The sequence below is a fragment of the Dermacentor albipictus genome, chromosome 1 (genome assembly GCF_038994185.2).
Source record: "Dermacentor albipictus isolate Rhodes 1998 colony chromosome 1, USDA_Dalb.pri_finalv2, whole genome shotgun sequence".
Lineage (NCBI taxonomy): Eukaryota > Metazoa > Arthropoda > Arachnida > Ixodida > Ixodidae > Dermacentor > Dermacentor albipictus.
In genome coordinates, this window is record NC_091821.1 from 341,509,382 (window position 1) to 341,536,086 (window position 26,705).

The window sequence follows — 26,705 nt, forward strand, 5'->3', positions numbered from 1 at the left end:
ATGCAGCAGTCGCAGCCGTTGTCGTTGGCCCCCGCGGCGGCGGAAGGTTGCAGCCCGCCGCCTCTGCAGCAGTCTTCGACGGTGCCAGCCGCCTCGGTGGCTTCGCACAAGCCTGCCCGCTTCTCGCTGTACAGCATCGAGAGGCTGCTTGCCGGAGCGGCGGCGCATGCGGCCACCACGCCGTCGTCCGTGGCCTCCTCCGTGCTCGACTTCAGCGTCGCCCAGCATCCGTCGGCTAGGATAGGTGCGTGCACGCGAGCACTCACCCTTGCGCCTCCGTCCACAGTCGCATGGTCCTTCTTTTTTAGGCCCGATCTTTGATACTTTACGTAATGTTATCCTCAGTGCTGAGCCGTTTCACTGCTAGAGTTGACATATTGTGCACTTGTCCTATAACTTTCCGTTTCATTCCTTCACCAACGTTCACGAAGGTTTTTCTGCAGGACTTGAGTGTAGTCGGTCTCTATTACGTGTCCCCGTCTCGTACCTAGCAAATATTAGCTTAATCTGCTGTTTCGCTTGTTGCTGTGCTTGTCTATGCAACCTTTTCGGCTCGTACCTTCGATTCTGTCTCCCTTAGGGTAGCGAAAGAAGAAGAAAAAAACGCAAGAAATGAGTTCGTTCCTTTCTTTACACTGCACGCAAACGCAATCATAAGTCAGGGTAGAGGTAATCAAGAACGTCATTGTTTCGAACAAAATTGCGGAGCAGCGTACACTTGACACTTTTCAAAAACATGTCATTACAATCGTTTCTGCTGTTAGACTCGAGTGGAAGCAAATATTTTTTCGACGGCGATTCATTATTTCATTTCTCTTAGCCACGAAAATCATGCTTTTTGTAACGATGAGATCTGACACCCATTCGTATGATCACTGCCTTTCAATTTCAAGCATTCGTGATAACAGGCGAACATGCACATCCGCGCGCAACTACCTGATCGTGCAGCATTCAGCCGTGTACTGCTGGCAAAGATGGACCGTATACAAGAAGCCAAAATAATAACGAAATGCATGTTCCTATTAGGAGAGAGTTGCCTGAGAATTCACATCGCGTGACGGTAGTTGCAGTTGCATGGATTCTTGCTGTCAATTGTTATGGGTTCATAAATGAAAACTTCGATGTATTATATGGGTCCGCTATGTTCATGCTTGGGAGTACTTCACTTGCTGTTTGATCGGTTATTAGCACTTTATATTCAAGAAAAGTCCTAAAGGTGACGCGGTATAGCGGCTTTCTTCCTTTGATACTAAATTTACGCGACGCGTTTTCGATCATGCAAGACAGTGGGGAGTGGTTAACGGAAATCAAGCGGACTTTCTTCACTCCGGAAGTTTGCTGTCTGCAGCGGTCACCGAGATCGCTTATGAGGCATAATATTAAGGGCAATCTGTCAGTCTGATCTACCCGCATTTGTAGACGTTCCAATATATTTTGATAACTCGACAGAGTTTCCGTGTGGGTCACTCAATTTTTAGGGAGCCGGAGGTGGGGGGGGGGGGGCATTGAAAAATACATAAAGAGAGAGAGGTAGAGAGCTGAGAAGTGGCATGGACAAACACTTAAATGTGGGTAAGCAATACACAGACGTTATTTCAAATAAATAAACTTAGTTGCCAGTGCAAAAGCAGTACATAATGATATTAGCCATGTGAATGTAATTGCTGCATCGTATTGTAAACTTCGTGAATCACAGCAGTTTGGTTGCTCAGTGGCTATGGTGTCAGGCTGCTGAGCACAAGGTCGCGGGATCAAATCCCGGCCACGGCGGCCGCATTTCGATGGGGGTAAAATGCCAAGACACCCGTGTACTTATATTTCGGTGCACGTTAAAGAACCCCAGGTGGTCGAAATTTCCGGAGTCCTCCACTACGGCATGCCTCATAATCAGAAAGTGGTTTTGGCACGTAAAACCCCCTAATTTAATAAGGCTACAGGATCATTGATAGAAATGCTAGCGGTGAGAAAAAGCCTTCCTCCTGTACCGCAAATGAATCAAAGGGTGGACGAGGTGCGTATACGGCCGACCTTTGTAATCGGATGCAAGCACTGCCGAATGTTACATCCCTTACATCCTGCCAGTTGGATGTCGAGGATATTGGCAGATGCTGAACAGGAGGAATGCGTATGCATGCCCGTAAGTAATGCGACAAGGAACGTATATACAAATGTGCAGCCAAGAGTCAACGGCTGTGTAACATGTGCACCGAACCTACAGGTGTTTGATGAAACTAAACGTTTCTCTGGAGAGCTGTACTTGACGCATATTCACACGTGATGCTTGAATGCAGGTGTGTAATCGTTGCGTGAAATCGGCTTCGAAGTTCGCTCTCGTCTTGCTCAAGGTCGTATGTACGAATACCATTTTGGTCGCATGCGCGTGGGCCCCAAGCTGCAGGGACCACCGTCATTGGTACGTGCGCGGAAGGAACCTCATTTTATACCGCCGTCTATAGTAACATCATTAGAATAATAGAAATCATTGGCGCTCACAGCCTCGAAGTGAGCGAGAGAGGAGGGGCGGGGGAGCGTAGACAGACGCGAAGGAAAGGAGAAATGCAGTTAGTTTAACCAGAAGAAAGAATCTGCTTTTCCACTGCATCGAGTCCCGTTATGGGGACGTGAGAGCACTGCGTATTCAGTAAGCAAGCTTTATGTTATTATTTGTATGTGGCGCCACCTTCGAATGCCACGGAAGCCATTCGTGCATTCGGGACAGATTGCACTAGCGGGCTCGCCGTGACCGGCATTCACGTACTGGGACCTTTCAATGCTTCTATCTTCTTTCGAAAACAACAGGTTAGCTATAGTGTCATCGAGATTGGGATCACGCAGAACGTTTCGTTATGTTTTGATTTGTTTTTACCTTTCATCTTTAGATGTTTTGATCACATACATATTTTGATTATCCTACTTCACACCTGGGTCCAGGTAAAAAAAGAATTCCAAGTAGCCAATAATATATTTGCTCTTGTTACGTCCTTGTCGTCGCTTTTTTTTTTGCTTTTCTTATGTAAGCGCGCTTTGTGGTGGATTTGCAGTCATGCACCGGTCAGTACTGAAGGCTTCTCAGAAGTCTATATGATCGCCGCCACAGAAATACATGTTACTCTTCTGGTTCCCAGTGCTCCTGCGACATCCGTCTTATGCCGCTGTGGCGATTCCTACCGTGTTTCGTGCAAAGTCACCGTTGTGACATAATGATATTTATTTGCCTAACCATACACGTCGCTCTCTAAAATTTTTATGACTCTTCAATATGTCTACGTACGTCATGCCACCTTGGCCTATTCAGAGGACAATCAAATGTTGCGCAAGAGCTGGAAACAAGAGTTGTCAATCAATCAATCAATCAATCAATCAATCAATCAATCAATCAATCAATCAATCAATCAATCAATCAATCAATCAATCAATCAATCAATCAATCAATCAATCAATCGTACCTCTCTACGTCCAGAGACTGCGGGCCACTTCCCAGGAGCCTTGAACGGCCGTTCGAAGGGCAGCACTGCAGCTTCCTCGGACAAGAGTGCCACTCCTTCGCTCCACTACAGCGGCGACAAGGGGCCGGCTTCATCTCTGCATCAGCACCAGCAGCCGCAGCAAGCGTCGGAAGACGGCGGGCTGTCCGGCAAGCCGCGCAAGATCCGGCGGAGCCGCACGACGTTCACCACCTTCCAGTTGCATCAGCTGGAGCGCGCCTTCGAGAAAACGCAGTACCCGGACGTGTTCACCAGGGAAGAGCTGGCTCTGAGGCTGGACCTAAGTGAGGCCAGGGTCCAGGTACGGTGCTCCCCGATTTTGTCTTTTGCTTTTGTTGTACCTGTGTGTGTGTGGGGTGTGGGTGTAGGCCACTGTATACTTACGGCTGCCAGCTTTCTTCCGAAGAAAGTCGAGACAGCATAGGGATGTGTTCAAGGAAGGCATGTGCTGTTAAGCTTTTATTCTGGCTAAAATAATGCCTCTCGTGACTCCTGCCTGCCATAAATACTGTATTGTACGGTCCTTCGAATAGTAAACGTAGAACGTTTCTTGGTTTAGGCATAATTTTACCACATCATGGCCTGGCTATTGCACGTCCCACACGCATGTGATTTCTGCTTGAAATACGCCATAAAATCCATCAGGTTTCTACTCGGAAAGCAGCATGTTTCAGAATGTTAGAGGAAGAACAAGGTTTAGGAATTAAGTTTCGGCGCATCGCGCGCTGTTTATGATCCGCTCATAACCTTGCCCTGTGGGACCTCAGTGCGACGTAGACACCTGCCCCGACTGCATCGAGTTGGGGCAAATTGAGGAAGTCAAGAACAATCTCCCATCACTCAGGATGGGTGCCAACTCTCAGCGCAGCGCGTGAAAGGAGGCGGATGAGCTGTCCAACAGATCACAGGAGTGTCGCTTGTTCTCGTGTATACGTCGCTTAAGCATTGCGAGACAAATGTGCTGATTGGGCTTACGTTTTGGTAACAGAGAATGACGAGTGAACGGTTTATCCGCAAGACGTCCCATAAGAGATTTTGTTGAAGATCTGCTGATCTCGAAGCGAAAGAAAAGAAAACCAGCCGCCTTCATTTCACCATGGGAAAGTGGTGCACAGCGAAACTGGCGCCGAAGGGAGACAAGGTCAACCGACTTTAGACAAGTACCACCAGTCCAGCTGACGTTAGACAACGTTAGACAAGCACCTCCACTACAAGCGACGTTAGACAGCCACACACACCCACACACACACACACACACACACACACACACAAACACAATAACAGTAAAGGGGAAGAGAAATGCAACCATAAAGAAACACAGAGCGCTATGGGGATACAATAGGTACGAGGTGCCCCGGGGTACGTCGAAAGGTGTAATGGTTCCAGGACTTACATTTGGAAAAGAAACCTGCCATGAGTAACTACTTAAGACGAAAAAACGAAATCAGAAAAGAAACAATTTATGATAACTCAAAGGGAAGCTCAATACTTTCCGAAGCGAGATCGGGATTCCTTAGAACACGTACCTATAAAGCGACATATAAGAAGGAAGAAGAAGCATGTGATTGCTGCGGTAAAGCTAGGGAAACGATGGAGCATGTTTTAGTAGAATGTGAAGGCGTCTGCCCAGCGGTCGATTTAGGAACCAGTGGCCTCCTTGAAGTACTTGGATTCAGCGAGAGCAGGGGGAAAGTGAACATGTCCGCAATAGTGATTAGTAAGAGGCGATTATAAGATTGGTGGAAGTAATTCGTCATGGATTTTGTTTTCCTTTTTTTAAACCTAGGTAGTACATTAGGCAGTATAGTAGCAAGAGCTTGGTGGCGCAAGGGGGCGGTGGGCTTCTTGTCCCGCAGGTACGTGTGAATTAAAGCCGACACCGGGCTCCATTGCATGCGTCCGGCACTGCGACACCGAGCAGTAGCCTACCATTTTGGACGCCTTCAAAGGCAGCCACGACCTATTATAGTGCGTTCAAGTGTTGTCGAGTATATAGACAACCGAAGTGGGAAAACCTTCTCATTTATTCAGAACTTATGCGCAGGTTTAACATTCGTTTTCAGCTTGCTTCAGCGCTTCTGAACAGCCGACGCGGCCGCTGTGTCCTCGTGATCCCTCATGCCACGTCACGCCGACGGCAGCGCCAGCATTTCCAGTGGTGCAGCTCGCCCCCAATAAGCCGCGCTCGAATAATGATTGACGGAAACCGCTGGGAAATAGACACTTTTTACTTGCTTGAAATGTTAAAAATGCATGAGTACCCTTAAATTCTGCAAGGTATATGTGCCGCACAAGGCACTCTTTTAGCACCATGTAAATAATGAAAGGGTGCTCTAAAGGTGTTCTGCTAAGAAATGCACCCATTTCCAGAAATCTCGATGAACTTAAGGGTGAAAAAAAGGGCGTTTCGACATGCAATCGACCCTCGAAGATGCAGTTTCTCTCAGTGTGTAAGTACGTTCAACTGGTCCGTATATATTGCTCTCTGAATCGGTTTGTAGCGATGCGGAGGCCTCTCACCATTGGAGACAAAGCACGCTGGAGCCTAGCGTTCACAGCAGCTCCCGTATAGTAATCGGAGGAGCGACGTGATTGAAATAGTGCCAGATCTCGGTCGCGCTCCCAATTGGAAAGTGAGAACACCTCCGAGCGCTCCGATACAGAGCGTGGCGCCCTGAATGAATCGAGCGAATATATTCCGAGCTTTCGATTTCGATCAGCGGAACGCGAACCGTACCGCGAGAGCGGTCGAAATTTAAGCGACCAGTTGAATGTACTAATAGACAAGCGTATTATGGGAATCTAGTGTTGAATCTTAGAGCGCAGGTCTTAGGCACCCGTTCCCAGTGGCGTAGCAACAGGGGGGACCGGGGGGCCGTCGGCCCCGGGTGCAAGGGGGCAGTGAGGGGGGGGGGGTTGTCATATACGTCTGAAGGCACCCCTCTTTCCGCCAGCTACACCCGGAGAGGGGGGTGACAGAAGACCTGCGGGCCCCGGGTGCCAGACGACCTAGCTACGCCACTGCCCGTTCCTGCGGCGAGCGTCGGCGTCCTACCTCGTAACCAAGCGAACGAGCACAGCGAAGGATGCGAGCGAACGCGGAGCGCAGCGGGAGATGAAAGACGGTAATAGCGAAGAGGGCGCGAGGAGAAAAGCGGAAAAGGAGGGTATGGCGAAAGCATGAGAAGAAAAGCGTGGCGCTGCGCTAGACGGACTCTGCGGCGACGACGGCTACGAGCTGGCGCCAGAGTTGTGCGCGTCCTCTTTTCACCAAAGCGCTGCATGAGCGGAGGTCTGTCTGCGGCGGCTGCTGTGGATCGCGCCCACGCGTCATCCACGCGCTGCCTCTCGCGGTCTCCCGATTAGCGAGGCAGTCGCACCGCACTTCGCTTCATTTGGAACGCGCCACCCGAGACAGATTGTCCACGCCAGCCAATATATATCGCGAAATGAAAACACGTATAGAGCTGCGCTCAAATTTCGCAATAGGCAGTATCGTAAATGTCGGTGAATTTTTTTTTAGCTGGAGTAAATGGAAAAGGGAATGCGACGGCTATACGGAGGATGTCATTTATTCTGCTTACTTTAGTAATCGAACGATCGCTATGTAGATGGATGAAAGTGCTATCGCAATAATTTGATTATTTCTGTCGTTCTTTCCCTCGCAAGATTGTCTGCAAGTTGATAATGGTCCACAGTGCAGCGTATTCCAAGTTTTATAATGAGCCACGAAATATTGTCACAATACAAATACGTAAATCAAGAAAATAAATAATCACATACTTCTTTTTGTAGTAGGTTGTCTGTTCTTTCTGAGTGCTTGTCATGTTCGAGGTAAACGCCGAACTTGTCAAAGACTAGTTGCGCTTCATCTTTTGTGTACGCTAAACGCTGAAGAGAATAAAAGAGGTTAAAAAGCAGCATAAATTCAACGCATCTACAACGAACGCCTCTACAACGAAAAGACCTGTATAAAGAAGGACTGATTACGTCCCGACCGATTTTCTATTTTTCTTGTGTACTGTGAACGTCTCTACAAAGACCACCATAATAAATTTGCCGGTACAACGAATAAATATAGGAGCCCTGTCTGCTGATTTGTTGCTTTACAAAGAACATCGCATAGTGGTGCATCCCTGACTTGCGCCGACGCCACTTGTTATGCTCTGTACTAGCGCTAAAGGCACTTGACCAGCGTGCCGGCATCGGCGAGTGTTACAGTCCTGCTGTGCTGTTTGAGGAATCGCTCAACTCATGCACTGCTTGTTGCAACACAGCACTGCGTATGGCGACTGATGAATATGCCGCAGTTGACGATGACGTGATGATGTTCTCGTAACTGACGACCGACCGCGTTTGAGTCGGGTTAGAAGTCGAAGGTAAACTCGAAAAGGCTCACGAGAGATGTAAACTTCAGTTGGACAAGTCGGCGATTCCTCTGTGGTGCTGGAGGTCGATGAGCACCGCGGCTGGCCTATAGGCATGTTTGCAGTGCTTGGTCCTGAAGGCTCTCCAGCGTGCGAAGACAACTTGAATGCATATTTTATAGCACAAGCATGCTACATAGGTAAACCTCAAGACAGCGCCTGGCATAGCTGCAAAAGACTTTGTTCAGAGGGGAAAAAACGTGGCATTTTGACGACAAGGAAGGTGATAGCTGTATTCGACGATGACGATCTGCAGGTTCACCTGGCGTAACTTGCGCGTTTCGCCGAGGAGTACGCCGTGAACGTCGGCGCAATGAGGTCGGCTGTAGTCGCAAATTGTGCAAAGAAAGTGTGAACAAGAAAAAAACAGCGACCTCTTTCGCTAAGTTTCTCCTTGAATTCAAGTTAACTAAATGTTTTCTTCTGTTAAATGTGTTCAGGCTGCTATATTGTGAGCGGTACAGTGCGCGACCTCGAGAAGGAAGTCATCTGTATGATGAAGGATTTCAGTGATCCGAAGAACTTCGTTATAAAGTCGTTTGGCTGTGTTTAATTTCTCAATATCGGTTGCTGCGTGTATTTTCAAACACGTTTGTATACCGAGCTCAGCCATTCTGAGCGTTCGAGCTCGTGCGCGTCATATTGCACGGCCGTCAACGCCATCTGCAAATCATAATCACCAGGCACAATCGCCAAGGACACGACACTCGTTACAACAACGGGCCTGTCTTCAGGCCGCTGTCACTCGTTGTTGCGACTAGGGTGGCGTTCAGGGCATGGAATCCGCCAAGCCCATCGACTACTTCGTCAGGTTGTAGAAAATGAAGGAAAAAGGGTTTATTTAGCTTAGCTACATGGTTCCAGCACGGAAGCCCACTCCATGCAGGAGCGAGCTAAACGTCTCAGTTCACTTCAGGACCCTCTGTCCCGACTCTCGAAAAGTATCTCTTTTTAATACCATCGTCTTCCCTAGGCGAGTCGACTAGGGAATCTGAAGGCTGCCCAGAAGCAACTCACCATCGTCGACACCGTTACGATACTACGCCCATGCTCGCAATAAGCCGCAGTAACTCCCCATCGAAGAAATTGGGGGACTATAACGTAAAACTAGTCCAAACTTTTCTATTCCAATTCTGCAATCAACCTGCCGCGATTGGTCAAAAACTTTCTTGGACCCTCACCCCCCCCCCTCCCACTTCTCCTGTCTGTCACGTGACGTCACGAAAACCGCGATAACTCCCCATCTTATATGACGTGCACACACTGATTACACATGAATTGTCCGAACAAAATAAAAAAATTATTACTGATACGACGCCTTTTCGCCTTTAGCTTTCGGCTATTGGTCAAGAGTTTTCGGGCTGCACCCACTTCAGTCACGCGACGTCACAAAACCGCAAAAACTCACCGCATCATTGTTACGTGTGCACGTTAAAGATGCATTAATATGCCGAACAAAACTGAATTTTCTTCTGAATAGCCGCAGGCTTCCCGTTCCTAAAGGAACAAAAGATGGCTGCCGCCGATCGCTCAGGCAGTGGCTACTCGCACCTGCCGGATAGCATGAGTTTATTTGCGTGTAATAAAACTTTTTGCGTGGCCGTGTAACGTTTTCGAGCACTTTCGGCACGTTTACGACCTCGTTCTGCCAACTATTCTTTGCTGAGGATCCGTTTTAGCGTGATTCTTAAGCTTCCGTTGCATGCCGCCGTGATTGTCGACAAGCCACCGCAAGCTAAGTAAGGGAAAGCGGACCAATCGCAGACTCCGGCACCACCCTCTTCGACCGGTTATCGATTTTCAGTGCAGTGGCTCGGCCCCATCGAATCCCTCTCCACTTGAGTGTGCTCCTCGCTTCTTGTGAGCCAATTAGATAAGACAAGCCGCTTAGTGTAGGCAATGTTATTCGTTTTTCAAGCAAACAAAAGTGACCTCCTATGAACGAGGAGAGCGTTTGATTTGTTTGTTGAGACAACCCTGCGGGTGACCGCCCGATGCTTGCGTCGGTGGTTACGCAAATTTGACCTCAGGAGATTGGAATAAAAGCACTTTGGAATACTTTTACGTTATAGGGCCCCTGGTTTGAAAATTGTGGAAGAAAGAAATCACCCGGCGACACCTGGTCCGTTCGTTGTAGCCCTCCCCCCCCTCCCCCCTTTCTTCTTCCCTCAGGCTGCCAGGTAAAGGGTGGGGTGAGGGCCTTTCGTGGAACCCTGCAACAGCCGGTTTACACGCTGTCTTGACGGCTGATAAGTGATGAGGAATTTGTGGTGATTTGACTCGTCGCAAACGTTTAATTAACTGCGCCTCTCAATTAGTTGTCGTGGTGCTCTCCTTTATATCCTTTGCTGAGGTTTCCGGGTAATGGTGGGGTGAGCGCCTTTCAAACATCAGTGTCCACGCTGCGTTGTCGTCTAGATAGGAGGTGCGGTGGTTCGACGCGTGGCAAACGTTCAGTGAACACCTTTGTGGCGTTGAGACGCAACAACGTGTTGGGCATTAGCTATGATTTACTCGAGCAACTGATTGATTTACGAGCTTCAGCAAATTCCTATGACGCGGCTAAAGCTACAAATCACTGGAGAGCGTTGCGCACCGGTTTCTCGATCAGGACTTAAGCACGTATAGGTCATATGACTTGCTGCTAGGCGAAATGGCTACAGCCGACATAAGGTTCTTTTGTTTCCTCGATAGCGATAAAATGCCATATAGGTCATATGTAGGGATATTCATGTTCTGGTTACCTTCCAGGGATAGTACCGAAATAGTTTAATGGGGAGGCTCGGGCGCGCGCTTTTCACGTGTCAATTCCACAAAGTACAGTACGCCCCCCCCCTCCCGTTTTCCCTCGATGATATTGATGTAAGTTGCAAGCGTCAGAAGTAGAGTGGCATGGGAGGCTTCACTTCAAAACTTCGAAGTTTAACTGAATATAAACTAATAAAGATAATCGAGACTGGAATACTTTTTCTCAAGTAGCACGCAGGTCACTTCGTGAATATGGCCGTAAATATACACACGCAGCAGCAAGGTAGCAGCGTCACCAAGAAATTTCCGCGCCAACCTCTACTCAACCGGCTGCGGTGACGTCTGACTGACGCTATACCGCATGTCCCAGCTTACGTTAGCGAAGCTGCTAAACGAAAAAAAAAGAAATAAGTAGGAGAAGACGGTGCAAGATACATATATGATTTATGATGTTCGATTGTCAGAGGACTGACACCCGAACATCCTAGGTCTTAAAATCGTACCGTGCACCATGTTTTTAAAATATTTCTTTTTTTTTTCGTTGAACACATCGGCTAAAGTTAGCTGGGACACCCTATATGGCTTGCTGCGTACAAATCAAAAGAAAATATTATTTGGCATTGTAACACAGACACAGCCCAACATGTTAAATAAAATGAAGCAAAGTACACGAAGTTAACACAAAATATTGGAAGTTGCTTTTTATTTATGAAGCGCCTGCCGTGATTTATCGCTCACGGTCAACGCCGCCGACGCCGACACCCGACGCCGACGACACCGGCTTTTCTGCGACACGAGCTCCTTAACGCTATCGCGTTAAAACGCCCTTCCCCCTCCCAAACCCGGCCCCTTCCTTCCCTCCACGTTACGCAGTAATATCGTCATGCCGCGGTTGAGATTCGAATAAGAATAATAATAAATCAAAAAACAAATTAGAAATAAAAAGGCACTTTACGTCCGCTAATAAACCATACGCTAATAAGCCATCCGATAATAAGCCATGTGATAATAATCCATCCTAATAAGAGCGAACTGCGCTAACCTAGCCTGATTTACAGTCCCTTTATGCTAGGGCCGCGTCCCTGCCGATAGCTCACGAGCGAATCAAGGACTAAGAGCGCCAACATCGGCAGCATCAGGAGACAGTGCTGCGTGATTTTTTTAGCGAGCAGAAGGCCTTTGTTGGTTAGGCAGCGGCACTTACAGTGACGTTGCCGGCAAAGTGGCGTTGGGCGCGAAGTATTTTCGCACCTCGACGGCTGCAGAGAAGCACCGCTGCACCCGGGAAAGGGAAGAGGGTGCTTTCACGCCCCTTCTGATTGGCTAATGAAATCACTGCTGCGCAGGCCAGCGTGCGCGAGGCACGGACGACTCGTAAACGCGTTTTTTCCCTGGGAGCGCGCGGCAAAGCAAACAGGGCGCCCCTTGCTCTCTCTTCAACGGGAGCTCGCCCGCCCGCGTTGGGACATTCGCAATAAGGCCCTTTTCCGGCAGCCCGTCATCATCGACCGACTCCAGCGGCGTCTCGTATTTGACCTGGCCGGAAATGACGTCACGCCCGGAAGCGCGGCGCTAATGCACGCGCAGCCGTCGCAGAGAAAAGCGTGCCCGACTAGCGCTTCCCCTTCTCCGCCGCGCAGGTCTCCCATGACCGAACTCGCCTTTTAACACCCATTTCGCACCCTCTCCGCGAACCCTCGCCTTTCACCTTCGCTCATCTTGTCAACGCCTGCGAGGACGCTGTGGCACTCGACGCACCGCAACTGTGTCATTGCTTCGTTTTTTTTCTCTCCCAAGTCCCGCCTCTTTCTCCCCTTCACTTGACTCTCTCACCTCTCAAAAACTCATTTTGAGCGGACTTGCTTAGCGGCCAAACTAAATTAGGGCGCCAGCAGCTTCACATGCTAAGCCACGGCGTCCACACGTCCACAGCAGCTTTTTTCCCTCATGTTATTTCCCAAGAGGAGTGTGGGAGGGAAAGGGTGATGGCGGATAGCGTCACCTATTGACCCACCTCAAGAATTATCACTGTACAGCGTGGCATAAAAGACAGCGGCGCTTGTTTCATAGATCCCTCGGCAACCGCGTAATAAGCGGTATACGTCTTTCTTTCTGCCCCAGCTTGGGCGTCGGATGTCGGAAGCGTAGCGCGCGCCATTTTTTGTAAACTCATCAACTGTGCACGCCCCTTGCTACGTATTGCTGGTCCAGTCTACATTACGCGTTCAGCAGATGAGGAGGAGAAGCAGGCGGGCGACGCTGTATTCAATATATAGCACTTATCTAGCCGCGCTCATCTCCGTTTTGCTGCTTCCCTTTTTCCCTCCCCCGCTTCCCATCGTCCCTGCGTGCTCTCCCTCAGAAACGTCCCGCCGTGAAGCTCTATGCCGAGCACTGTACAAACACGCCCAGCAGAGACCCCGAATTAAATAGAAAAGTAACTGCTTCCAGAAGAAAAGAACAGAAATCACGGTGGTGTGCGCGCTGGTTATGAACACTTAATTTGCGTCCTTCATCAGAGAAAAGAAGCGAGGGCTCTGGGGGTGTACCGGCCTCTTATTAAGCGAGACACCCGGGGCAAATGGCGATTAGTTAACGTCTTTTCGAGGCGTGCGCGGGAGAGACGGAGGGCGCTGAAAGCACTAAGTGGCTATTCGGCTGCAATAACGTTGTCTCGGGGCGCTGCTGCGTTACCTCGGCGGCACTTTGCCTTGTTCGAGCGGAGCGTCCGGCCCGCCCCCCAAGCAGGCGAGTGTCGTCTGCTCTTTTGTCTTCTGCTTTTATCGTCTGCTTTTGTCTTCTGGAGCTTTCGTTCGTCTGGCGCCGTCCAACTCCACAATCCCCTCTTTTTTTCTTCTTCAGCAAACGTGCCCACCATTTAGCCTTTTGTTTCTGCGATGTCTTGGGTCGTTTTCTGCATCATCTATATAGTTTCTTTTTCGGCAACAAGGGTTACCTTGTTGCCTTTGTCTCTGCAGCTTCTCTTTGCGTAGCTAGAAGCCGTCTTTAATCGATGGAGGCGTCATGGTTCTGTTTGTGTTATCCCTCTCACTTTCGGTTAGCCTTCTTCATGCTTTAGCGGCTCTGCTCCGCTGCTTTCTTTCTCTTCGTCGCTGGCTGTCTCATTTTATCTTTACCGTCAGCCCGATGTACTCGAGCCTTGTTTCTGGTGATTAACTGGCGCGAAGAGGAAATTTCTGCGGCTCGTTCGTCGAGGCTGCCGTGCTGAAGATTTTGAGAGAAGACAGAATAGGAAATAAAAGAAAGAGAGAAAGGGAGAGAGAAACATGATGTCGAGAAAATGAAAGCCCAGTAACGGGATTGTTTTATTAATAAGATGAACTTGCCGTGCAGCCTCTGAAAGGCGGGCTCGTTTTATTAAACATGGCGACCATAAAATCTTTGCCGAGAGCGCTCCCTCTTGGCGCGAATAGAATTTACGTTTAATAACGGCGCGGTGCCCCGACAAAATTTTTTTGTTACTTTTCCGTTTCGCGAAGATTAGGTAGGAATCTGGCATAATTGATTCATTTTGCGCGCAAATCGTCTTTTCCAAACACTTGATCGACAGGAGGGCATCGTTTCTTTTCCTTTTCAATAGATTGCGGTGGGGGGGGGGGGGGGGGCTGAGTGATTGCCTTATTTTTATCTTTTATCATTTTTTTGAAGAGGTACACATTGCTTTTGCGTACTTTAAGGCTTACAGACACATTGCAGAGAATGAGAATTTCACTCGTTCTCGTCGTTTTTGCTTGTATACACTGCTTGATATTGGCGTTCAAAATGGATTGTCGATAAACGAGGTCTTTGTATTTTTCCATATTTCTAAAAATTACCCCTCGTTTCTTTGCTGCTGAAGAATGAGATTTGTCTCAAGATGCTATGTATTAGCTCCCTCCATGGTGATATTAAATACTGAACTTTTTAAATACTTTCTGAACACGAGTTCGCTTTAGATTATAGTTGCTCTTCGGCAGCGTAAGAAGTCGCAGCGCGAAGAGCGTTTTATGGGCAGACACGGAGTGCGGCAAGAACTGGGTGCTTCTTTAAAGCGAATCTTTCATTTCCTTCCCGCCTGTCTTTGGTGTTTGGCGTGGATGCTGGCTTGGTCGCTCAGTATCTCGGCGGATATAACTGTGGACACACACACACACACACACACACACACACACACACACACACACACACACACACACACACACACACACACACACACACACACACACACACACACACACACACACACACGCGCGCGCGCGCGCACGGGGATTGGCCAAGAAGCGGGTGACAGAATTAAAAGATGATTAAATGTAACGCTGTACTTGTCGTCTTCGGATCTTTCTACACTAAGTTGTTGTTGTTGTTGTTGTTGTTGTCCTTAGTGGCCGTGGCACATACCCACAGTGGGGGATTGGCCAAGAATCGGGCGGTTTAATTAGGTGCCTAAAAATAATAATGATAACAAGGGAGTTAACAATTTGGGCGTGTGAGTTTAAAAGTAAACGTTTTGTGTTTGGAGAAAGAAGGAAATAATCAGATGAAAACCGGGTATAAGATAGTAATAATAATAACAATAATAATCAATAAAAGATAAGAAATAAAAAGAAAGCTATGGTTGGGAGGGAGAACGATCAATCTAACATGGAAATCGATTGGTTTCAATGAGGTAATTTTGGATCGCCAAGCAAACATTTCTGTTGCTGAACCCAACAATGGAGGCTCCAAAAGACAGGATCACAGGCACTGATAAAGTTAGACCAATAGAGCGAAGCGGGATTTCGACTAGTCGTTTTCTTATAATAGAAAAACGTCTGCAAGACAACAAGAAATGGTCGATTGTCTCCGCTTCGCCACAGAATGAGCATAATGGTGAGGGGACCAGACCAGACCTGTGGAGGTAGAAGTTCAATGCAGGTATACGGCAGCGCAGCTTCGTGATAGACACTTCAATTTTCCGTGTTCGGCAAAAATCTCTGTCCCAAGGGTGCAGGAGATGTCCGTAATCCGCAGAGTTAGTAACTGCGGAGCCTGATACTGACTGTATAATGATACTCCTGCGAAATCTAGCTGCAGTAACATAAGCAGTAAAAGGGCAGCAAGGAAGAATCGGGCCACTTATCGATGCCTTGGCTAGAGAGTCTGCAATTTCATTAGATTAGTCCTTTATGGCCAGGCACCCAAATCAAACGCACGCTTCTCAAGTAAGCAGGTACCAATGAATGAAATGTCCTCATCACGCGAGAATTACTAGAAGCAGTAAGGGATGAGCACTAAGACGGATCCTGCTAAAACTCCCGTCGTCGTATTTGTCGCCTAAATAAAGCAGGTGGGTCAATTTATAACCGAGTCGTTGATTTAATTTAAGTTTTTTGATTTAGCCATTCGGAATGCACCACTGGGTGTGCCTTTCCTTGGCCAATCCTGTGGAACGGATATGTGTCACTGTGACGCAAGAGCCACTGAATCCTTAAAGGTTGCTTGACACGTGTCGTACTTTTCTGAGCGTGCACCTATCGTCACCATTATTCTCTCGACAAGCACGATACATAACCTTCGTTCTCGTCACCATCGCCGCGTATAGACGTCTGACACTGTGTGAACATAGCTTGCGTACGCTGCAGTGCATGAACATTTCATGAGAATAAAGTTGGGGTGGATGAACGTAAACAGTGCATGAAATTGCAGGTTGCATAGGACGCAAGTGAACAAAATTTGACGCATCGCCGTTAGCTGTAAATAATCTAATTAACCGCTTCACTAAAGCTTGAAGCTATGTGAGCTAAGCTACGTGAAGCGTTACTAAAACTTCGCTTCTCATAGATTTCAACATGCGCGTTGGATCTGCACATTTTCTTTCTTTATTTTGATGTTTTCGGTACATCCGTGAGGCCTCCGGTGTACTTATGAAATTTGAAAGAGGCATTTTGCTTATCGTTCGCCGCCGAGTCTTCACTTATTACGACCGGTTTCATCAAATATGGTATACTCCCGGCGGCGACGACGAAGTGTCATTGTTGCGGAACGCCCTGCAGAGCAACATAAAATATTTCTGAAAGTCTTGCGGTAGTTCTTTCTTTCTTTCTTTCTTTCTTTCTTTCTTTCTTTCTTTCTTTCTTTCTTTCTTTCTTTCTTTCTTTCTTTCTTTCTTTCTTTCTTTCTTTCTTTCTTTCTTTCTTTCTTTCTTTCTTTCTTTCTTTCTTTCTTACCCGCAGTGGTTGCTTAGAGGCTATGGTGTTTGGCTGCTAAGCACGAGGTCGCGGGATTGAATCCCGGTCACGGCGGCCGCTTTTCGATGGGGGCAAAATGCGAAAATACCCGTGTACTTAGATTTAGGTGCACGTTAAAGAACCACAGGTGGTCGAAATTTCCGGTGTCCCCCTCAACGGTGTGCTTCATAATTAGAAAGTGGTTTTGGCACGTAAAACCCCATACTTTAACATTTTTTTCTTTTTTTTTGCACCTATCAAGATTTGGTCGATTGCTCGTTCCGTGCGACGACTGATAGTATGTCACTGATGTACATCCTGTTCCGGCTTTTGCGCTATTTGCTAGTTTCTAATGGCACTGCCGGGTGACGACTGACGAATTCTAGATTTTCAGAACCAAGCGATTGAGTTACAAGAATGAGCGAATTGGTAGCGTGGCGGACCGTTTCATCGCTCGAAGCCGTCGCACTTCTCTATCACGCACAAAATCACTCAAACCGGGTTTGGGTGCAGAGAGAAGCTCACCAGGGTTCCATCGGCAACTATATAGTGGCGCTGTATAAGTTGTAAAACGTCGTCCAAGGGGCGTTACATTTTAAGAACTTTTCAAAAGAATTTACTAATAGTAGCCGAAATAAGAGTAATTATTGTGTGGTGCGAAGAAGAGACCTGCCCTTCGTGGACAGAGGCTCCTTTCCTTTGCTAAAACAGCGTCAGCATGTGACCTTCCTTTCTTGCCTTCTCCCACATGGCAGACGAAAGTTCACCTCTTAGTATAGGTGCTTTCTGACATTCGCCTAGATTATATGCCACATTTGCAAAGAAATTTAATGTCTCCGTGATAACTAAAATGCTTGTCGCTTTAGAACATGTGGTTCACTTTCCCTGAGTGATGGAAGATGGAGAAGTTCGTAGATTTACGACTAACTTTACAGTTATATAGTTTAAGTCTTAGATAACAAACTAACAGAAGACAGTAAACATGTTTTCTCAAAGCGGGAATGTTGGAAACGTTACATCAAGATGCAAGGCGTCCGCGTATATTCACACGCCTGCAAACGTTTACCTACAGAATAAATTTGAAGAACAAACAAACCAGCCCAAAAGGTTCTGTTTCCCAGTTTCCGTTATTCCGCATTTATTTTTCGGATTTCGCTTCAAGAAACAATCACCAGCCTGTCTATTATGGACGGGCAGCCCCCGCGCGTCCTCTGACGCAGCAGCGTCCACGGCGGCAGCCTCCATGCATGTGGGCGGAACAGCAACGATAGCAGCGCTGACAGCGAGGACACCATGATCTGCTCGGATGTCAGCAATAGATCTTTCGACAGCGACTTCGAGGTTATGCTGAGCCGCAGGACAAATAGAATAATCCTCACCATGTTATCCCGTTCGAGTAGGTCAACTGTATGAGGGCTCCGCGGACTCCTGAGCCATTCACCATCCTATCCTTCTAGTGCTTCACGAGAAATATGAGACACCTCAACAGGCAAAGAGTATCTATGCACCTCGAGGCACCGGTTCCAAACGAAGTAAAGGACGCCAGAATCAACACCCTCCAGGAGATCCTTGCAATGGATGTGGAATATGCGATGTCATTATAGTCCTTGAGCCCCGCTTCGGTGGTATACAAGTCGGCTCTTATGTTCCTCCTATGTTCCAGCGAGGAGGTCCGCCAGTGGTGTTATCTACGATATCGACGAGGCCATATCTAATGCGGGTTTGCTGATACTTATTAAGCCATTTACAGAGGGATATGTTATCACGCATGTTTCCCGCATCGGCAAGTCGCTTTGTGTGAAGGTTATAATCAATAGTGAATCACTTCCGTCACACGTCAAGGTTGGCTATTTTTGCCATATAGTTCGTCGCTTCATTCCGAGAGCACTGTAATGCAAGAAATGCACGAAGCTTGTACGCGTGATCAGAATGTGCACAAACGCGACGGTGTGCTCCCTCTGTTCCTAAACTGCAATGTCACCGCTCCGAAGTGTCCTAAGTGTCTCGGATCCCATGATGCGTCTTCCAAAAAAGTGCCCCGTCATTCAGAAAGAAGTGACCATGTTGAAGCAGATGGTGAGGGAGCACTCAATTCACCGAGAAGCTGCCGACGTTATTATAAAACGACGCCCCGATGACGCTCCCGCCGCCATCGTGCATCAACAACCTCCGCAGAGTCTATTACGCAAATCACGTCCGTCATCGCCACCTCCTTGGCCACCAAGGCCAAGCGGACTTGACACCAAGTTCAAAGAAACCAAGGACAAGGAAGCGACAGAGATAGTGGCATCTGGTTCTTGGCGTATACACTCCAGACAGACAGACAGACAGACAGACAGACAGACAGACAGACAGACAGACAGACAGACAGACAGACAGACAGACAGACAGACAGACAGACAGACAGACAGACAGACAGACAGACAGACAGACAGACAGACAGACAGACAGACAGACAGACAGACAGACAGACAGACAGACAGACAGACAGACAGACAGACAGACAGACAGACATAGACAGACAGACATAGACAGACAGACAGACAGACAGACAGACAGACAGACAGACAGACAGACAGACAGACAGACAGACAGACAGACAGACAGACAGACAGACAGACAGACAGACAGACAGATGGATGGACGGACGGACGGACGGAGCACAAAGTTCTTACTTGCTTTACTGACAGTTTGTGACGCGACAAGCTTATGCACTGTATACGACATACTTTATGTCCCAGATCCCTCCATGCTACGCTAGCATGTTGGCTGTAGGCCGGGCTCAATTGGACGAGATTGCTGAGAAATCAAGTGCATTTATTTTCACGCAATGCGTTCGCTAATGTCCAAGGGGAGAGTCAAACTCACGATGTCTTCTTCAGTGGCCACAATGCCTTCATCGTAGGATGGGTAGAGCTCAGGTGTGTAGTCTTCGCATCGCAATGGCCTCGGTGGGGCTGGTAAACATTACTAAGGCTAGTGGCGGCGGCTGGGGTCGATTGCAGCGAGCATAGCTTTATGATACATGTAGTACGGCGAGACGTACCTGCGCAACGAGAGGCCGGGACTGCAGCAGCGGCCACCAGGGCCGGCAGGCGCGCGCAGCTGCTAAGCCCAGTGGGGGTGAGAGAAAGGGAGATACGGAATGCGGGCCGTCTTCCGAGATCCCCCTCCCTTCCGCCCTCTCTCCCATTCTGCTCCCTCGAGGCGCGCTCGTGACGTGCCGTCTCAACCAATGACAATTCAGTTGCCGTTTCGCTGCTACAGACGCCGGCTTTTTAGCTCAGTGGGTCATTTGATGCTTTCGCGTCGAAAAGCAAATGAGCCCGTCATGGACGCATCCATACCAGGTTCCGAGAGCTTGACTTATTGCTTCGCGGTATGTTACATGTACACCTGGTTTGACGACATGTGTGTCAGTGATAATGATGGTCGTTATGAATGACTACGGGGTAGTTATCACACTGGCTTCAACACCGAGACATGGTAAACAGCTGAAGGCATCGTATTGCTTCTGTACTGCATTTGTCATCGCTTCAAGTGCGAATTCACTTATATACTCGTTGGTACGTGTGTGTATGCTTAAAAATGCAGCTTTGTGCACCAATTTCCATTTCGCTCACTTCTTATATGACGGCCAGCGATGAAAGAACCTAAAAAAATAAATACATTGATGAAGTACTTATTTATGGAACAAATAAATGAATTGAATGAAGCAGCTGCAAAGCTTTATGTTTTTTAACTTGTCTGTTTGAAATCTTCTTTATTAAGTCGAAGACAAAGAATAAATAAATTATTGAGCCAAAGTGGTCAAGAAAATTACATATACTCGTTCCTGACTTCAGCGCCATCAGGCGCGACCTTTAATGTTTTAATTTGAGTGAGCCTCTTTCTCCGAGCCGTAGAAAGTAGCTGTCTAGGTCCACTGATGTCTTTGACAAAACCGCGCAGCATGGCACAGACTTGCTATTCACGGTATGTCTGAGATGGCAGTACTTATTCTTTAAAGCTCCTCGCCTTGTTGTGGTGCTTAATATGTCACAGTTCTCGATTCGATTTACAAAGACAGTCAATGTCCGATGCATTGAGACGTCCGCACGAATGTTTATACTGTCCATCTATACACGCTACTTGAACGCCTTTCCCATCCTTAATTGGGCCAGAAGGCAGTGAAGGCGCTTTTGCGCCTTCTGAGTGCGACTGACCTGTGTTAGCGCCTTTGACTGCGTGGAGTTCTCCACGTGCATTCACGCATAGAGCGCGTACGTCTTTCCTTGCTCTGTCTCTCTCTTCATCCGGTTCCCCTGTTCTCTTCCCCCAGTGTAAGGTAGTGAACCATACGCTTTTCTGGTTAACATCTCTGCATGCCTTTTCCATTTCCTTTCTCTCTCTCTCTCCCTCCCCTGCTGGTGCGGGAACATAGACACGAGCCTTTCACTAACATTATTTTCTTTTGTGGATGCTCTGTCGTCCGGTGGGTTTAAAGCGGCTCACAAAGTCTGTATTCCATTATCGAAAGAAGGACAGTGGCCGACGATAAGTACTACGGTCTCACCGCAATCACAAATGCCGCCCGAGGCACTGTCCATCATGACGACGATGCGGACAGAGTAGGCGTTCGTTAAAAGAGATGCCCAGCCGCAAGCGACGCGCTAATGTTGCCACGCATCGAGATAAACCACACTGAAGTCGAAGGCGCGATGAAGGCGCAGTTATAACCATGGACTTGACCATCCGCCGGGCAAAGAGCCACGGAAGTACTGCTGCACTTTCTGAAGACGACGGGGCTACCATAGAGAAAGGGATTGGGGCTACTGCGGCCGCCTTTGATTGCGCGGTGAGCGCTGCTCTATGTGTGCGCGCATCACTTGTTATCCCTTCGCTTCCCGGTTTCCTCCTTCCTCATCCGCCTGCTTCTCCCTCTCCCGGTGTAGCGTAACAATTCAATTTGACGTAGTTCGGCGGAAACCCGCAAGGTGGAGAGAAGTAATGAATAAAGGGAAAATTTTCCCTTTATTCGTAACAGTTCAAGATGGAACTTGATTAGCCTCCATTCGGGCCGTTCCGTTTCTTTGTTTTCTCTCTCACACATTAACAATATGTCCCTTCTCGCGACGCAGGTGTGGTTCCAGAACCGGCGCGCCAAGTGGCGCAAGCGAGAGAAGGCAATATGCCGGGACAGTCCGCCCCCGATGGGGGCCTCTTCGTCCTGCGGCGTCGCGTCTTCGGCGGCGTCCGACCGCAGCCTGGGTCCCTTCCTGCAAGCTGCGTGCGGCATGAGCGCCGCCCGGGCCGAGCTGTTCGCCGCGGGGCCCTACGGGGTCGCCGAGCCCTTCTGGGGCGCCCCTTCTCTGGTTGCGCCCGCCTGGCCCAAGCTGTACGGGGTCAGTGGCGCTCCTTCACCTCTGCACGAATATCTCTGACGTTGTCATGTACGTTGTGCGCATGGTCCGCATGGCAGGTAACGTTATCAATTCGAGTGTCCCTCTCTTGCCGTTACGCTAAAGGATGGCGGTAGAACAAGTGATAAAGCGTTGGACTACTAACGTTTTGGCATCAACGAGAGAGAGCATCAGCATGACCCCTGCTGTAGCGCCAGTGGGCTGTGGAAACATTGTAATTCCCGCGGTCAACGAATCTTTGTGAACGCATATATCGCTTGTTGTCTCTTTGTTACTTTCTTTCTTGCGCGTGTTTTGCATTCCCGTTTTCATTTTCTGCTACCGTCTTTACCTTCGTATGGCGTATCAAACCGGATGTTATAGTATCTGGTTAATTTCCCTCACTTTTCTTGTCTTCACTCTTCCTATATCTCTCTCGGAGCTTCACACTCATTGAAATGGAAGTGTAAGTTTCCTTTGGCACTGGTATAGGAGCATCTTCCGTCACTTACCTTTCGTGTTATAACAGAATGCCAAAGTTTATTTGAAGAAACGCGCAATTGGCATTCGCCAACTATAGGTTTCGCACGCACCCATGTCACATCGCGAACGCAAGTCATTGTTTTCAGTTTATGCGTTCGTGCGCCAGCATCGCAGTGTGCACATGAAACAACAACGCTGAATGAAACGTGGACCGATAATATTTGCGTATTTTCTCCTTTTATTGCTCCTCTACAAGTCCCTGAATATGCATCGCAGATGATGATCAAATTTGAACTGATTTATGAACTAGAATAACTATTGCCATAATGCCCATGGCTGCAGCAATAGTAATAAGGAAATATAGTTATTAGGATTTGTCGCAGCACCTTGCACAACCTTTGTGCAATTGCCCGAGTGCTTCAAAACGACCGGTGAAAGATGCCAGAAATTTCACAAACGTTGACTGGCACTATTAAACTAGTACCGCATGCATTCTATCTCTTAACTTATCGCAGTACATGCTGCCCGCCCTGCTGCCGGCCCCGCCGTGCCCTTCGACCTCTGTTCTGGACCTCGGCTCCAAGAAGACGACAGCGCACGCCAGGCTGCAGGCGTCGCCGCCGTCAGCAGCGCCGCCCACGTCGTCGCCTGGCCTCGACCTCCTCAGGGTCAAGGCGCGCGAACACGCCGCCAGAAGGGCGGGCTCGGGGTCCCCGAAGTCTGCCTCGCCCGCTGCAGACCGGACCGAGCCGTCTTGACTGCGTCTTCCAGTGCTCCCGCCTAGTGGTATCCGCCGGTTCATCCTGTCGCCGTGTCCCCCGAGGTTGGCGTGACATCACAGTGTGCGCGGATGACGTGTGTGCATAGTCGACCCACGGACTCGATATTCGCTTCGAAGGTTTAAGAAAGCGACTTATACGGCGGCATTACGAGGCTCGAGCAACACAAGGAAGTACCACAGTGTTACTGCGATCGCATTTTCTTCGGCATCTCCCGGATGTTCTTTAATCTCGAAATATTTCTATACGTCGTTGTTTCGTTCGGACTTAAGTACATAACGAGCCTATTTATGAACGAACTTGTTGTGCCCGATGACTTTGGGGCAACCATCACTGATACAGAACACAATCTCGCTTATTCTAACAAGGTTGAAGTGAAGTAACTTGCCAGTCGTGCGTGAATGACATGCGTGTTGTCTTGCGCACATTTGGGCTTGTGTTCGAGATGATCCTATACTTCTGCTTCAACGGTAACATTACGAGTCCCGAGTAGCGAACGAAAGCACTGCTGCTGTTGGCAAAGAAGTAGCGCAAGGTGGGAACAACAGGTCAAGGGCACATCGGACGGCACTCGTGCTGTGTCTTTAAACTGTCGTCCTGTCCTTGCACAGTTTATGCCCACACACCGTGTCCCCCTTCAAAGGAGACATCAAGTGATTGTTAAACACAACCAAGCAGAGATTAAGGCACTGCGTCATTTCTGCAGTGCGGGAAAAAAAGAACAAGAAAAATTCATTGACATTTACGATACTCTTTGATGCGAAATTTGGGCGCAGCCGCACGTGCTTTCATTTTGCGATATATTGGTTGGCGCGAACAATCTGTCCCTTGCGGCACGTTGAAAACGGAGCGAAGTGTGGCGCCACTGCCTGGCTAATCGTGACGCGTGGGCGCGATTCACAGTGGCCGCCGAAGACACACCTCCGCTCATGCAGCGCTTTGTTTCCATACAGATGACGTACGCTACTCTCGTGCCACCTCATAGCCATCGTCGCCGCAAAGCGCGTCGTGCGCAGCGATACGCTTTTCTTCTCGCCCCTTTTGCAATACCCTCCTCCTCCGTTTTCAGCCTCACTATTCCGCTGCACCCTCCTCTTGCGCTTTCCTCCTCGCCCTCTCTTCGCTAAACCAGTCTTTCATCTCCCGCTGCGGTCCGCGTTCGCTCTCATCTTTCGCTGCGGTCGCTCGCTCGGTTACGAGGTATGACACCGGCGCTGACGCTCGCCGCAGGAACGGGCGCCTAAGAGCTGCGTAAAAAAAAAAAAGAAGTGAAACGGGATGCCAATGCATGCCACTCGCTCTCCGCGCACGAACATCTGCATGGAAGTTGGTGCTATAGGCACATGACTTCTAGAAAGCGAGTATAGTTCGCGTACAGAATGGCTTAAATTCTAAACCTACAGCGTGCATCCCGGAGTAAGTAATTACAAAGCAATCAATAATTGCCACTTGACACGTCCGCTGCCGTGAATGATTTTATATATATATATATATATATATATATATATATATATATATATATATATATATATATATATATATATATATATATATATATATATATCGGCGACGTCCATTGAGCCGTCGATCTTCGCTTGAGTTGCTACTGTTTAAACACTTATTCCTATGTTTTTCAGCCTTAAAGAAACATCGTGACTGACCTCGCACATTTCAAGTTCTGGCAAACGATCTGTGGTGTGGGCCGCAGGTTAACTATAGGTCTTTATTTCCCGTCTCTTTCACCACAGCTCATCGTTTATGCATTGAAGCAACATCTAAGGGCAACGTGAAAGCACTATGGCTGGCCATAGAAGCAGGTAGTTGACCCTAGCAAGCGGCTTCGCATTAAAGTGAAGCGGTATGACTCTGCTAGGAAACGTGTTGTCCCTCAAGAAGGCTTCAGTGGAACTCGCTGCCACCTTGTGGGAACGTCATCGTGGAATGTATTATGTTTCAATAAATGACGCTTGGCAAGGACCATTCTTTTATAAATAAAAACCAATTCGTCTCAACGACTGTTATACTTACGATGCAACTAAATTGAATAAGCTCCGAGAAGGTGTAAACACGTGTTGAATTGCGAAATATTGTTCTTTTCAGCTTCGCTAATAGGAGGTATGCATTTTATTGCATGCTCAGGGCAGCAGGTTGTATGCAGGTCGTGCGCTGTATGGAAACTTTGTTGCAGCGATGCAGCGAGGCAGGTTCGTGTACCGAAATAAGCGCATACGTTTATTGTCCTAAAGATGGACCCGCTACTTCTTCCCCACCAGAGTGTCTGCTAGAAGAATAAACACAGCTGCGGTGAGCCATTCTTCGCCTATACTCTGCTCAAGTTATGCTCGGCAATCACCCGATGCATAACTGCCCTAACAGCGAACATTTTCTTCTTGCCCTCAACCAATGTTTCATATTGTTTGGACGCGGCATGCTGGACTTTGAACCATGACATCATGCGGTAAGGCCTACATCCTATTGAAAAGCACGTCCTGAAAAAAAAAAATGTTTACACTTACTGGTACCCCAGAGAGAGAGAGAGAATAAAGAGGAAAGGCAGGGAGGTTAACCAGATATGAGTCTCCGGTTTGCTACCCTACACTGGGGATGGGGGATAGGGGTTAGAAAGATGACAGAGAGGAAAAGGCAAAAAAACAACAAAAAAAAACGAACGCGCACACATGGAGACACACACACAAAAGGCGTTCCAGTTAAAGTCGTTCACACAGGCCGGTAGATCGCAAGAAGCGCAAAAGCGCTTGCACGGCCTTCTTCTGTGACGGTAGGTCCTTTCGATGTTGCAGAATTCTTTTTTCGGACAGCGGTTGGTCGTCCAGTTGGTCAAGTTCGTGGCTAAGGCATGCCCTCTGTGGACTGTACTGCGGGCAGGTGCACAAAATATGGCCAATTGATTCTTCATGGCCGCAGTGGTCACAGGTTGGGGTGTCGGTCATCCCTATGCGGAAGGCATAGGCTTTAGTAAAGGCAACGCCCAACCAAAGGTACCAAATCTGGTACCCCAGATTTTCCATTGAAATGCGTGATCTATCGGCTATCTCACGTGACATCACGGCTCGAAGTGCGCCGGCCTTCTGTGATTTCGAGGGTGTTCATACTCTGAGCGTTTAGATCACGGAGGAAAACGGACACGTCTGCTTGCCTCTCTTGCAATGCGTTCGGGGCGTCGTAACTTGTCTCG

At 48.4% G+C, this 26,705-nt stretch overlaps 1 protein-coding gene across 1 annotated transcript; it reads left to right on the forward strand.

Annotated features, from left to right (window-relative positions):
• LOC135897343 (homeobox protein ARX-like) lies at window positions 1-23,804 on the forward strand. Its single transcript, XM_065425981.1, has 4 exons — window positions 1-244; window positions 3,461-3,786; window positions 21,987-22,250; window positions 23,246-23,804. The coding sequence occupies exons 1-4, from the start codon at window positions 1-3 to the stop codon at window positions 23,486-23,488; spliced, it is 1,077 nt and encodes a 358-aa protein (XP_065282053.1). The 3' UTR covers window positions 23,489-23,804.
• Window positions 23,805-26,705: the final 2,901 nt, after the last annotated feature.